At 43.8% G+C, this 13585-nt stretch overlaps 1 protein-coding gene across 3 annotated transcripts in view; it reads left to right on the top strand.

The window, feature by feature from the left end:
• The window catches only part of Arfgef2 (ARF guanine nucleotide exchange factor 2), a 90100-nt gene extending 77932 nt beyond the window's left edge, over window positions 1–12168 (top strand). For all 3 annotated transcript variants that reach the window (XM_013358601.4, XM_005325231.5, XM_078051971.1), the window contains exons 35-39: window positions 789–919; window positions 3964–4132; window positions 5500–5638; window positions 7369–7486; window positions 8600–12168. In XM_013358601.4, the coding sequence (XP_013214055.1) occupies window positions 789–919; window positions 3964–4132; window positions 5500–5638; window positions 7369–7486; window positions 8600–8776 (734 nt within the window). In that variant the 3' untranslated portion in view covers window positions 8777–12168. The remainder of the gene's footprint in view (window positions 1–788; window positions 920–3963; window positions 4133–5499; window positions 5639–7368; window positions 7487–8599) is intronic.
• The last annotated feature ends 1417 nt before the right edge of the window (window positions 12169–13585 follow it).

The following is a 13585-nucleotide window of genomic DNA, read 5'->3' as shown; positions in this document are numbered from 1 at the left end:
TCCAGGTGGTGAAAGTTGTGAAGTATACAGAAGTAGAAAGTGCAGCCATGCACACCATAATCCCAGCAGCTCAGGGGGATCATGAGTTCAAAGCCAGCCTCAGCAGCGGCAAGGCCCTAAGCAACTCAGTAAGACCCTGTCTCTAAATAAAAACAAAATAGGGCTGGGGGTGTGGCTCAGTGGTCAAGGGCCCCTGAGTTCAAACCCTGGTAACCACCTCCCCCCACCAAAAAAATAAATAGAAAGTGCAGAAAAAGCTGCTCCTGCTTCTAGTTGGACAGAAAGTGATCCAGAAAGTAAAAACTTAGAAGAGCGTCCCCATACCTGTGCAGAGCTGAGGTTTTGTCCTCAAAAGAGGCTAGTCACTGCAGGGACCTGAAACCCATGTGATCAGGGCACAATCCAGAGCTGCTCATAGGGTGGCCCCCGGGTGGTAGAAACTTGCTGGAGGACACACAGCCTGCAGAGCTAATTCCCTCCTCTTCTTCAGGTCTTTGCTCAGGGACCACGTCTTAGAGGGAGATTTGAAGCTATTGAAACTTCTGCTTATTTAAACTTGCAGCCTGGCCCTGCTGCTTCCTACCGCCTCTCCCTCACAGTATCATTTGATGCTCTTTTTCACCTTAAATCTTACCTGTCAGTCAACGCCGTGGGAGCTGGGGGTTTGTCCACTTCATTCATTGCTGGCCACCGCCTCAAGAATCGTGCCAGGCACGTGGTGGGACTGCCGCGCCGACTGCTCGTGTGGTTTGAGCTGGGTCCTTATTACTCTTCACCCTCTGATGTAGATCAGAAGCTGTTTGCCAGTCTCCTCATCAAGTGTGTGGTCCAGCTGGAACTGATTCAGACCATTGACAACATTGTGTTCTACCCTGCCACCAGCAAGAAGGAGGACGCCGAGCACATGGTCGCTGCCCAGGTAACACCACGGCCCTGGGCACACTGTCCCTGGGGTTGCTCAGGGGCAGTGGCGTGCTGGAGCAGCCTGGCTGGCTATCCATCAGCCCTCCCACCCCCATACCCCTCATCTCTTTCCAGGCCCACATTCAAAAATATCCTATTGGTCACTTGAAATTGGCCACAATGGAACTTATTGACACCACAGATACCAGCAAACACTTCTTTTTTTATGCCCCTAAAGCCTATTTACCAGCATATCTCTGCCTAGTTGCCACCCCTACTTAGGTGCTTACAGGAAAGTGTTACTTGTCATTATTCTGTACCTTTGGTATACAGTTTCACCATAAATAATTGAGAGGGAAGATTTGTACATAAAGATCCCAGTTTTTCCTTCAGAAAGTGTGTTTCTGTTTTGTATATGCAGCTTTCTCTATAGAAGGGACTCTTGAAACAGGAGAAGAGTCCAGAAGTTGGACAGTAACCCCATGCCATGGGACATTATACCTTAACGTCCTCTGGGGCAGTAGACCCTGTGACTGGGGAGGTGGGCAGAGTGGAGACGGGGTGGGGGGGCAACACAAGTTCCTAGACCAGGCAGAACAGCAGCCACCTCCCTGTTGCCACAGAAGAGGGGGCAGCTGCTGTACCACAGGCCCTCCACACCCAGGTCGGCCCTTTTTTAGGTGTGCAATCCCATGTTTTTTGCATATTTACAAGTTGTACAGACGTTGCCACTGTCTGATTTGAGGATATTTTGATCGCTGTAAGAAGAGATGCTGTGCACACCAGCAGCCTGGCCAGTCCCTCTCCTTCCAGCCCCTGCTTGGCTGCTTTCTGTCTCGATGGATTTGCCTCTTCTGGACTTTCGGAACCATACAATCTGTGTCTGGCTTCCTACTTGGCAGAGTGTTCCTGGGTTCATTCACGTTACACAGTGTCCATGTATCAGCACCTCATTCTTTTATGTCTGGCTGGGCAACCAACCCTCCGTGTCTGTGCCACCTTTTGCTCATCGACTCATCAGTTAATAGACCTCTGGGTGGATTCCACTGTGGTTGTTGCAAATGGTACCGTCACGAGCACTGTGTACAAGTTCTCATAGAACACGTGTGTCTTAGGTATATCCTGAGTGCAGGTGTCTGGCCATGTTCTTTGCCTTTTTGAGAAATTGCCAGTTTGCTGTGCTGGCAACCACACCGTTTACATCACTGCCAGCAGTGTGTGATGGTCTGTTTTTCCACATCCTCTTGGTGGTGGTTGTCACCCTTTTATTTATTTTTTTTTATACCTTTATTTATTTTTATGTGGTGCTGAGGATCGAACCCAGGGCCTTGCATGTCCTAGAGGATGGTTCTACCACTGAGCCACATCCCCAGCCCTTATCACCCTTTTAAAGTTATGACCAGGGGCTGGGGGTGTGGCTCAAGCAGTAGCGCGCTCGCCTGGCGTGTGTGCGGCCCGGTTTCGATCCTCAGCACCACATACAAAGATGTTGTGTTCGCCGAGAACTAAAAAATAAATATTAAAAATTCTCTCTCTCTCTCTCTCTCTCTCTCTCTTTAAAAAAAAAAAAAAAAATATTACCAGAGCCGTCCTGGTGCATGTGGAATGGTGTCTCATTGTGGATGATTGGCATTGCCCTAATGACTAATGATGTCGGGCAACTTATGTGGTTACTGGTCATCTCTGTATCTTTGAATGTCTACTCAAGTCCTTTGCTCATTTTTAAACTTACCTCCTGTTGATTTTAAGTTTTTATATATGCTAACATAATAGTCCCTTGTCAGGTGTGTGATTTGCAACTATTTTCTCCCATTTCATGTGTTGTCTTTTCAATTTCTGGTGTCCTTTGAAGCACAAAAGTCTTTCACCTTATCTATTTTTCTTTAGTCCCTTGTGCTTTGGTGTCAGTTCTAAGAAAGCATTGCCTAATCAGAGTCACACTTGAGGCTGTGTTCTACACTTTTACAACTTTGGCTCTTTTAGATCTCTGATGCATTTAGCTCATCCTTGCTAATCATGGCAGGGATCCAGCTTTCTTCATCTGTGATGTTCAGTTGTCTCAACACCATTTATTGAAATGTCTGTTCTTTCCCCAGTGAATTTTCTTGGCACTTGGGTTAGAAACCACTTGATCTATAAACTGTAAGGTTTTGCTCCTGGCCTCTCCATCTGTTCTGTGGGTGCACCTCTGTCTGTATGCCAGTACCATACTGTCCTGATTGCTGTTGCTTCCAAGTGAGTTTGCAGGTTGGGGAATGTGAGCTCTCATGTGGTGGTGGTCTTTTTCAAGATTGTTTGGGCTATGCTGGGTCACTTGCACTTTCATATGAATTTTAGAATCAGCTTGTCAGTGTCTGCAATGGAATCATCTGGGATCTTGATAAGATTACATTGAACTTAACAGATCAATTTGGGAAGTATTACACAGTCCATTTTTGTGACTCCTGGCTTATAAGGAAGATGGGTTTGTTTCTAGAAATATCAAGAAATTATAAAAAAGAAACACCCTAATTATGTCTCAGATTTTAGGCAACATGTTCAATAAAATTTTTGAGCATTTCATCCATGTTTTGTAGTTTTTTTCTTTCAAGTTGAAAAATACAGTCATCGAGCTTACTGGTTATATATCATCTGACTGAAGGTCAGGATGTCCCTTGGATTTGCTTACCAGTTTCTATCTTTTGGTTACTGTGCTTTGAAACACAAGCCTTTTTGTATATTTATTACACTTTGATTTTCTTATTTTTCACTTTCTTCATGCAATGAAAAAACATAACACTGTAGTGAAATATCTATAGAGAAACAACACTGCTGGTCATTCAATAAAGGCAGTACTGACAAAACTAAAAAATTGGCAAGCCAGTCACCCATCACTCAGTAGCACAGGACATGCCTTCGCCTACCTGTGAGCAAGCTCAGATGGAAATGGTTGGGACATTGAGGACTAGAGGGCATCTTGCAAGAAGATCACCTTTGGACAGTCCGACTGCCTTTGTCCACTCTCACTGTGTCCAGAACCACTGCATGACTTCACTGAGTTCTTCTGTCATCTCTCTTCAGCAAGACACACTGGATGCAGATATCCACATCGCCACGGAGGATCAGGGCATGTACAAGTATATGTCTTCCCAGCACCTCTTCAAGCTCTTGGACTGCTTGCAGGAGTCCCATTCATTCTCAAAGGCCTTCAACTCCAACTATGAGCAGCGGACTGTCTTGTGGCGAGCAGGTGAGGCCACGCTGGTTACCAAACTAAAACATTAAAGCCTTCCAGATACTTCTGGTATTTTAAATGTAGCTCAAATAATTTAGATATTTTTATGTTTGATATTGGGTAGATTTCATCCCAGTACTAAAACACTGCCTGGCACATGATAGATTCTCAGGAAGTATTTGATGGAAAAACAAAATGAAAGTTGGAGAATTTAATTGCTCTTGGTGGTCATAAATTTTACATTAAAAGTTAATTATGACATGGGCTGGGGCTGTAGCTCAGTGGCAGAGCACTTGCCTAGCATGCATTAGGTACTGGGTTTGATCCTCAGCACCACATAAAAATAAACAAATAAAATAAAGGCATTCTGTCCATCTACAACAACAAAAAAATTTTTTTAAATAGTTATGATATGAAAAGTATGGTGTCTTGAGAAACAGTATTCATACAGTTTTCTGAGGCTTTAGAGTTTCTCTCTAAATCTTGCCTCCAAAAATAAACACATAAATCCCAGGGTAATATATATATAATTTGTTGATAGACCTTTATTTTATTTATATATTTATATGTGGTGCTGAGAATTGAACTCAGTACCTCACACATGCCAGGCAAGCGCACTACCACCAAGCCCCAGCCCCAGCACCTAAATATATATATTAAACCCATTGCCCCCCCCCCCGTGGTGAGATTCTCATTTTTTTGAATAGTCTCATTATTTGTACAAAAGTGACACTTTTTTTTGTAATATTACCACCACTAAAAATTTCCCCAAATGCCTATTTTAATCCACAATTAAGGAGTGTCATTCTAAAATATCCAGGTGTTTTATGTGTTAGTCCGTAATGAGGTTTTGCTTTTAAGACTGGTGTGCACATGTCTCTTTGGCAGATTGGTATTACTTTGTTTAGAAAACTGTTTTGGGGGGTTTTTTTAAACATTTTTGTCTTTTAGTTGTAGGCAGACACAATGCCTTTATTTTATTTTTATGTGGTGCTGAGGATCGAACCCAGTGCTTCACACATGCTATGCGAGCACTCTTTCTCTGAGCCACAGCCCCAGCCCTAGAAAACTCTTCTTATATGTGCTTTAGTGGGGCGGGGGCAGGGGCGTGGATCTTGCAACTTAGAAAAACGCTAGAGTTCTTCCAAGCTGTTACACTTGAAGAAGTAGCCAATGGTTTTACCATCAAACAAGAAGGCAGGGTATTCCTCCAGAGGACGACTTCTGGAGAGTCATGACTGCTTTCATCCAAGATCACACCTGAGCTACACTGAGGCCGTGGGATGCTTCAGTATTTCCTAAAGGGAATAGCTGACCGGCGCTCACAGGATTCTCAGCATTACCTTTTGTTTGCACTGCTTATATGACTGTCTGATCTCTAGGTTTTAAGGGCAAGTCAAAACCTAACCTTCTCAAACAAGAAACCAGCAGCCTGGCCTGTTGTCTGAGGATCCTGTTTCGGATGTATGTCGATGAGAACCGAAGGGATTCCTGGGGTGAAATACAGCAGCGACTTTTAACGTAAGAAGATTGGTTTCCCATTGCATTTGTATCTGTCATGTACAGAACACACGACACAGCACTGTGAATCGAAGAGCAGGGGAAAGATACCTAAAGGCTTTGTTCCCACACTCTGTCCTTCTGTTGGTGTCCTGAAGAGAGGTCAGGGCCTCCCCTGTTTCACTCACAGACCGCCCTCAGGCGCAGAATCATGAGCAACAAGAAGCTCTGCAGCCTGAGTCTGCAGGCGGGAATAAATTCCCGACTCTGCCTGGAGCCCTTTAGCCTTGGCCAGGTCAGTGCCCTCTTGGGACTAGGTCCTCTTTAGAGTTGTTGCAGCCCACATCCCATCATTCCTCCTTTCCAAGAAAAATGAGTCACATGGATACCAGGAGATGCCTAGTCGTTCAATGTAGATATGCAGCTGTGGGGAGACAGTGGCACCCCAGAGAACAAAGCCCAGACAGAAAAGTACAGTTTTGCAACCCACTTCCTGTCCATCAGCAAAATGATGATGTCTGTGCCTCTTTGAACCTAAGGCCTTGTGCGTGCAAAGCACACTCCACTGCCGGACACCCCCTGGCTCGCAGCCTCACTTTGCCTCTTTAAGATTTAAAAATGATGACGTGAAGCACTGGAACCACAGGGTCAGTGATGCCCACAGTCCCATGCACAGCTGGTGGGGGTGCAGAGTGACATGATCTTTCTGAAAAGCAGCGGGATTATATACCAAGAGCCCTAAAATGTTTACTCTCCTTGATTCAGTAGTTCTATTATTATAGAATCTCTTTATTTTAGAAATATGAACCAGGATTCCCACAGAGAATACTTACTGTAGGTGTAATTTAGGAAAAAAATTAAAACAATGGAATGAATAACTAAATTACAGTATAACCTCTGATGGGATACTTACAGCCAGTAAAAGTGAAATTTCTCAGGACTAGGGAAGGAGCTCAGTGGTAGAGCACTTGCCCAGCATGCTTGAGGCCCTAGGTTCGATCCCTAGCACCAGACCCAAGGGAAAAACAAACAAACAGAAGTGTGCCAAAATATTTTCATATATCCCTTAGAATGACAGAACTTTTTTTCTGTTTTATAATTTTTTGCTTCTGTCTAACTTTATGCATTTCCCAATTGTCTTACAATGAGAGTACCAACTAATAAGCTATTGCTGAAAAAAGAATTAATTAAAGAAAACACTATTGGTTCATTTCTTAAATCAAATCCAAAAGAGAATTACCTGTATAGGCTCATAAAAGTTTCCCTAAAGGAGATAAAGGGTCTTAATTTTCATTAAAAAAAAAAAAAGAGGGGGTCTGTTCTTGTGGACACCAAACACTGGTCAAACTAACTAATAAAGTGGATTCAAGCCATGACGGGGTTTTCTACCTCTAACATGCTAAAAAAAAAAAACTATATGTGCTTTGAGAGGAAAGACAATCATGTAATAAACTAAGAATAATCAGTTCTTGTGCTTATTGTGCTACAAGCATTGCCGGATCCCAGCCCTTGCCGGGTGCCAGCCAAAGCTGAGCTGTTTCTTGACAGGTATCTGTTCATCCCTGCAGCAACCCCTTAGGTTTGGTACAGTCACTTTCTCCCAGTTTGCAGCTGAAGAAACTAGGACTCAGTGATTTGCCCCTAAGGGCACAGCCAGAGTGGGTGCTCAGGGAACACTCATTGCAGGCACTGGGGGGTCCTCCCAGCCGAGAGATGCTAACCAAGTGTGTGTCTCTCCTTTCTCACTCCAGTGTGTGCAGCGAAGCGCTGGCCTATTTCATCACGGTGAATTCTGAAAGCCATCGGGAGGCCTGGACAAGCCTCCTGTTGTTACTTCTAACCAAGACCCTCAAAATAAATGATGAAAAGGTACAATGAACAAGTGAACTCTGATAGCTCCTCTAGGATGGGAAGTTTGGGAGGCTTTAGGGGTTTTTTGGTTTCATTTTGTGTGGTACTGGGGATTGAACCTAGGGCCACTTTACTACTGAGCCTCATCCACAGCCCTTTTTATTTTGAGACAGGGTCTCACTGAGTTGCTGCTGCTGGCCTCAAACTTGCCATCCTCCTGCCTCAGCCTCCCAAGCGTCTGGGGTTATGGGTGTGCACCACTGTACCTGGCTGGGTGGCTTTTCATTCCGAATTGAAGTTGCTGTTTTCTGAATTCTCCCAGTAATGGCTACATAACCAACACCATTCTAGATGCACTGAGGGGAAATTAACTCATTACAAACCATTGATGCCTTCAGACAGAAGGGCTTTTTCTCTGGAAGAACCCCAGTTTAGAAAGGCTAAGGTTCAAGTCACATGTGTGGCTGTTGGGATCAGCACAGTGATTCTCAGTGCAAGAAGAGAGGGTTCAGATTGTGAGATCTTGGTTTAAACCTAAGAACCTGCTTTACAAAATGACAGGGCTGTTGACTGAGCACCCACTCTGGTAGCAAAACTATCCTAATATAATTAAAAGAAGTTAATTATAAGTGAGACATGGTGGTGCAACCTGTAATCCCAGCAGTTTGGGAGGTTGAGATAGGAGGATCACAGGTTTGAGACCAGTTGGGGCAATTTAGTGAGGCTCTGTCTCAAAATAAAAAGCCAGGCATGGTGGTGCAGCCTGTAATCTCAGTGGCTCAGGAGACTGAGGCAGGAGGATTATGGCTTCAAAGCCAGCCTCACCAACTTACTGAGGCCCTAAACAACTCAGTGAGACCTGTCTCCAAATAAAATACGAAAAAGGGCTGGGGATGTGAGTAGTTGAGTGCCCCTGGGTTCAATTCCTGGTACAAAAAAGGATACCCAATAGTTAAAATTTAATAATGCACTCAGTGGTAGAGCAGAGCATCCCTGGACTCAGTCCCCAGTACCACAAACTAATAATAATAGTGATTGTTACATTAGTGTTATTAGAGTACTTTTACATCTTTGGTGCAAAAAAAGAAAAAGGCCCTATGTCTAATTTTCTCTCTTCTCTCCCACCTCAAGTTCAAAGCACATGCTTCAATGTACTATCCCTACTTGTGTGAGATTATGCAGTTTGACCTGATCCCTGAGCTCCGGGCAGTTCTGCGAAAGTTCTTCCTACGGATAGGTGTCGTGTATAAAATATGGATCCCGGAAGAGCCATCGCAGGTAGCACCGACACTGTCACCAGTGTGGTAGCCCCTGGCTCTGCAGAACATCCGTCAAGCCACCTCTGACTGGCACAGCTTGTGAAGAGTCACACGGAAACAAGGAGCTGCCGTCTTGGGTCTCAGATGGCCTGGATAAGGATGGCCTCTCTGCTGGCCCTATCGAAGTCCCCAACTAAGGCTTGTGGCATTTCATTAAGTTGTTGTATACCCAGGTAGCACAGTTGGTGGGGATTCTGTTTCGTGGGTCATTCCATTTTACTGATCAAACTGTCAAATCTGTCACTGCAAATGCCATTATTTCCTAGCCAAGTCCCATGACTGGCTGTCAATGTTTTGTCAGGGGAAGTCACTCTCCTTGAAAATCCTGAACATAGCTGTATAGGTTCATGACTGTTAGAGAGTATGTTAATAAAATTTCTTGTAATGGCTAATGGCCACCTAAAATACGCTGGGTTCTTTGTTGTCGTTGAGTGTGTCAGATAAGTCTGAGTGCTCTTGTCAGTGCCAGTCAGCTGTCGTTAGCTTAGTCTGGGGAAAGGTAGGAGAGGAGGGTTGTTTTTATGTTTTGTTTTGTGTCTGAGTGATTTTTTAAAGTATTTTACAAAGAGATATTATTGAAGATTTGATTGAAGGCAGAGTTTATTTAGAATTAAGAGCTTGCAAGGTTAAAAAAAAATGTAGTCCTCGTGGCTCTCTGTTTTAGTAACGTGGGGAGAAAAAGTCTTTAGGGAAAAAGTGAACAATTTAATGAAATGGTTGACCTTCCTTGGTGTAAGTATTTGTGGATGGGTGTTCAGTTAAAGTTTCCAGAATATATTGTCCATCTCACACACACTGAAATCTAATATATGAAGTAGTCATTGACCCAGAGTTCATTTATCTTTGCGTAAACCTTTATTTTTACCTCAGGAGAGTGAGTGTACTGATGGCTCGTGTTGCTGCCTTGCACGGTCCTCATCAGAGGGACCTAGAGACAGAGGGACAGTAGCAGTGCGTGAGAAGGGTTGCTGCCATGAGCTTCCTCAGCTGACATCTCGGTGGGACCAGAGCAGCTGGGGCCAGCACAGGTGAACTAGGACAGTGGCCGCAGGCGGCAGGCGCCTGGCGCCAGCTGCTCTCCGTGAGGCGCTGCATGCCTCTGCGAGGAGAGCTTCGGCTCCTCTGTGCGCAGCATGGCGAGGGGCAGAGCAGCGCCGTGGCAGGGGCAGCGCTGCGCTGTGACAAGAGAACTCTGCTCACTCTCAGCCTGGGCAGCGCGGAGTGCAGAAGGGTCTCCAGCGCGGCCGGGGACATTCAGGCTTCCACCTGCACTCTAGTCCTGAAAATCGGGGTGTGTCGATGTCAACTCTGGTGCCTTAGAAGTTAGTTGTTTGGGAATCTTATATTTTTTCTTTCTAGAGAAGGATTTCTGGTGCTTTTGCTTATTACTGAGAGACCGATTTCTTAAGTTTCTTGTTGTTTTTAGCAGCCTTGAGAAATGTCCTGACTTTGGCTGGCAGCACTCTTACCTACTTTTTTCTTTCCCAAAAAGTGTTTTGATTTCTCTACCAAAGAACAAAAGCAGGCTTAGGTTTTCACCTTATTTTCGTCCGTAGGTAGGAGGAGCTGAGCAGTGGAGCAGGGAGGGACTGTGGGAGGTTTGCCTTTGCGGGGAGGCGTGAGCAGCGCGGCTGACTGGTCCTGGGATCTGCTGCACCTTGGTGCTGCACTTGGAAACCTGCGCCAGGCAGTGTTGCTCATCACAACCTCCGCAAGTCACTTGTCCCCACTGACATTTGTGCTGAGGTGTAGGGGGAACCTGTGTGTTTGCTCGTCACTGTGTCCTACCCACAGCTGCACCCCGACGGTGGCTTTCCTTTCCTTCCGAGGCTCTCAGGTGGCATTTTGTTTGTCAGAATTTCTCCAGGGTCCCCCTGCCTTCTCTTTTAACTTTTGCCTCTCACAGGTCAGGAAATGTGTCATTGTGTTTTATGACTTGCTGAAACGTTTAGGCTTGCATTTCTTTTAATTTAAAAGATTTGGGGGCTGGGGACACAGCTCACTTGTTAGAGTGCTTGCCTTGCGTGCACAAGGCCCTGGGTCCAATCCCCAGCACCACAAGAAAAAACTTAATTTTCAGAACGAATCCTTTAAATTGTACCAGCAATGGACCTTTCAAAGACTAGATGTAAAACCATTCAGGGTAATTTTTCTTGTCACTGGACAATGACAAACAGAGGACATCCCTTACCTCCAGTAACAAGCCATTCAGCCTAAGTTCCTTTCTGTGAATAAGTCTGTCCTCCCGTGGTGAATGTGGCTTGGGCCACACAAACACTAGTGAAAAGGGCGTGTGCAGTTAGCAGTATCGGCCAGGATGCTATTTAGTATTTAAAAAGTCACGGAGGAGAGCAAAGCATTTCCAAGGCCTTATTTCTTTCTCAGAATGCTTTATTAAGTGTTGGTTATTTGTGCTGGGTCTCTAGAGAAAAGTTTTTGTTATAATACCGCTGCTTGAGCAATTTTGTTTTTCTTCATTGTCTGTTAGGGAAATCACCAGCTTTGGCATCTTAACGACAAACGGTGGATGGTAAATTTTATTTCTAATATGCACCTTTAGTGTCAAGTATACCTTTTCCTTGTACTCTTCATGTACAACCAAAGAACATACATTATAAAAATTGTATAATATTATCTGGAAACAACATTTTCCTCTGACAGGTAACTTTTGTACAAAATGCAAAAACAAACAAATAAAAAACCAAACCTTTTTTGTTATTCTGTGGTGATTATGGCTCTACGTTTAGTCTTTATAGTTATTTCAGTGATCTGCTAATAAATGCAAGTATGGCCCTCGAATCCAGACGTTTGTTGTTACGATGCAAACGGGTATTGGTTTCAATAGAAGCTGGTTCCTTCTGAATTCTGTTTTAGTACCTTTGTTAAGGTAGACACAGCTTGAACTCACACGAAACCCTGGAGTTCTGCTACCAGCAGCTTTGCAGTTTGGAAAACAAAGAAACCAAAACTGAATTATTTTAAAAGAATGAATATATCTGGAAATCCTTGCTCTCAAAAAAATGGCACTCATCAAAGGTGTAGTTTTCTCAGTATTCTAATTTTTTTTAAAAATTATCTGCATATTTACATCAAATATTTCTTTATGTGCAAAATGTATGTTTTACCTCCTTAAAATTCCTAAAAGTTAGTTAATAGCTACTTTGGTTAATCTATACACAATGATTAAGTGCATTTAATATTGGTAATTTAATGAAAAGCATTCCTTGCCCAGTGGATGTATACATTTTTGAAAGAATAAAGCAGAATTATATAATATGAAATGCTATGTAAAGTTTTCTATGTAAAAATATTATGTATAATACTGTTAAAGTATCCCATGCTTTGATCAGGTGGTAAATCAATAAAGTTTTAAAAAGTAAACCTGTTTTTAATGTAGTGATTAAAAATATACACCAAACCACAGTTTCGGATTAGGCTGAGTCTGACCTCATGCAAGATACAAGCTTGTAGTTTTCAGGTGGAGGTAAAATTTGGCCTGTGTGTTTAACAAATGTAATTAGTAATGGGAGAATATTAATTGTGGGTCTTAATTTTCATTAAAAAAAAAAAAAGGTAGAAAACCCCGTCATGGCTTGAGTCCATTTTATTAGTTTGTTTGACCAGTGTTTGGTGTCCACGAGAACAGCCCCCCACTGGCACGAAGGTAAATGACAGCAGCCTGGCACGGGAGCCAGCAGGGCCCTGATGAGCAATTCTGTGCTTCACACAGATAAGGACAGTAAAACCAAGGCTCAGATTGTCTGCCTTAGAATTCAGAACTCATTCTTTCCAAATATTCCAAATATATATATGTAAAAATATATATGTAAATCATTATTGTACCTAAATTATTCCACTGTTGCCAGGTGCGGTGGCCCACGCATGTAATCCCAGTGGCTCAGGAGGCTGAGGCAAGGGGATCGCAAGTTCAAAGTCAGACTCAGCAATTTAGCAAGGCCCAAAACAGTACAGTGAGAACCAGTCTCTAAATAAAAAGTAAAAAACAGATGGGGGTGTGGGTCGGTGGTTGAGTGCCCCTGGGTTCAATCCCTAGAACCAAAAAAAGAAAAACTCCACTGTTGCAACTGGTTGTCATCTTTATTAATTCCTTGAAGGAAAACTGCTCATCTCTGCTGGACTGTTCTCCAGGTATGTTGGTGAAGAACAAAAGTCCTCCCTCCTGGGAGGGTCAGCAGAGAGTCCCTGTCTTCAGAGCAGGCATTGCCAGGGTTTTGTCTAGAGCAGTGTTCTTCAACCTGCTGCCAACAACAGTGGTTTTTAATCTAGTGGGTAGAGGCCACAGATGCTACTAAACAACCCTCAAGCAAGGAATTTCTAGAGCCCAAATGTCAGGGTGCAGAGGCTGAGAAACCCCGAACTAAACAGACTAAACCCTTACAGAAGGCTGCGCTCAGCTTGGCAGCAGAGGTGGGCCCAGAGTCAGTCGGTGGCAGGTACTTCCTGCTTTCTTTGACTTACCTATTAAAAAAAAAAAAATCTGCTTAGCCATCTTATGAAGGAGACTATCCCAGGATTTCTGGAGAAGAAAGGGCCGGCTCCACCTTCTTTAGGAAACTGCCAATTTAGCATTTTGAAAGGTGATTTCAGTATTAGACGGCATTTGTATCCTGGCAACAAACTAGAATATGTTTCAGACAAAATTTTATTTCTTCAGAAGACCAGGATGGTTCATTGGATTTGACAAATGTGTAGTCTGCCTGCTTTTGAATTTCAGAAGTTTGCGGAGAGCTGGGGTGTAGCTCCATGATGGGACACATGCTCACAGCATGCACAAGGA

The sequence above is a fragment of the Ictidomys tridecemlineatus genome, chromosome 5 (assembly GCF_052094955.1).
Source record: "Ictidomys tridecemlineatus isolate mIctTri1 chromosome 5, mIctTri1.hap1, whole genome shotgun sequence".
Lineage (NCBI taxonomy): Eukaryota > Metazoa > Chordata > Mammalia > Rodentia > Sciuridae > Ictidomys > Ictidomys tridecemlineatus.
This window is presented reverse-complemented; position numbering and strand designations above follow the sequence as displayed.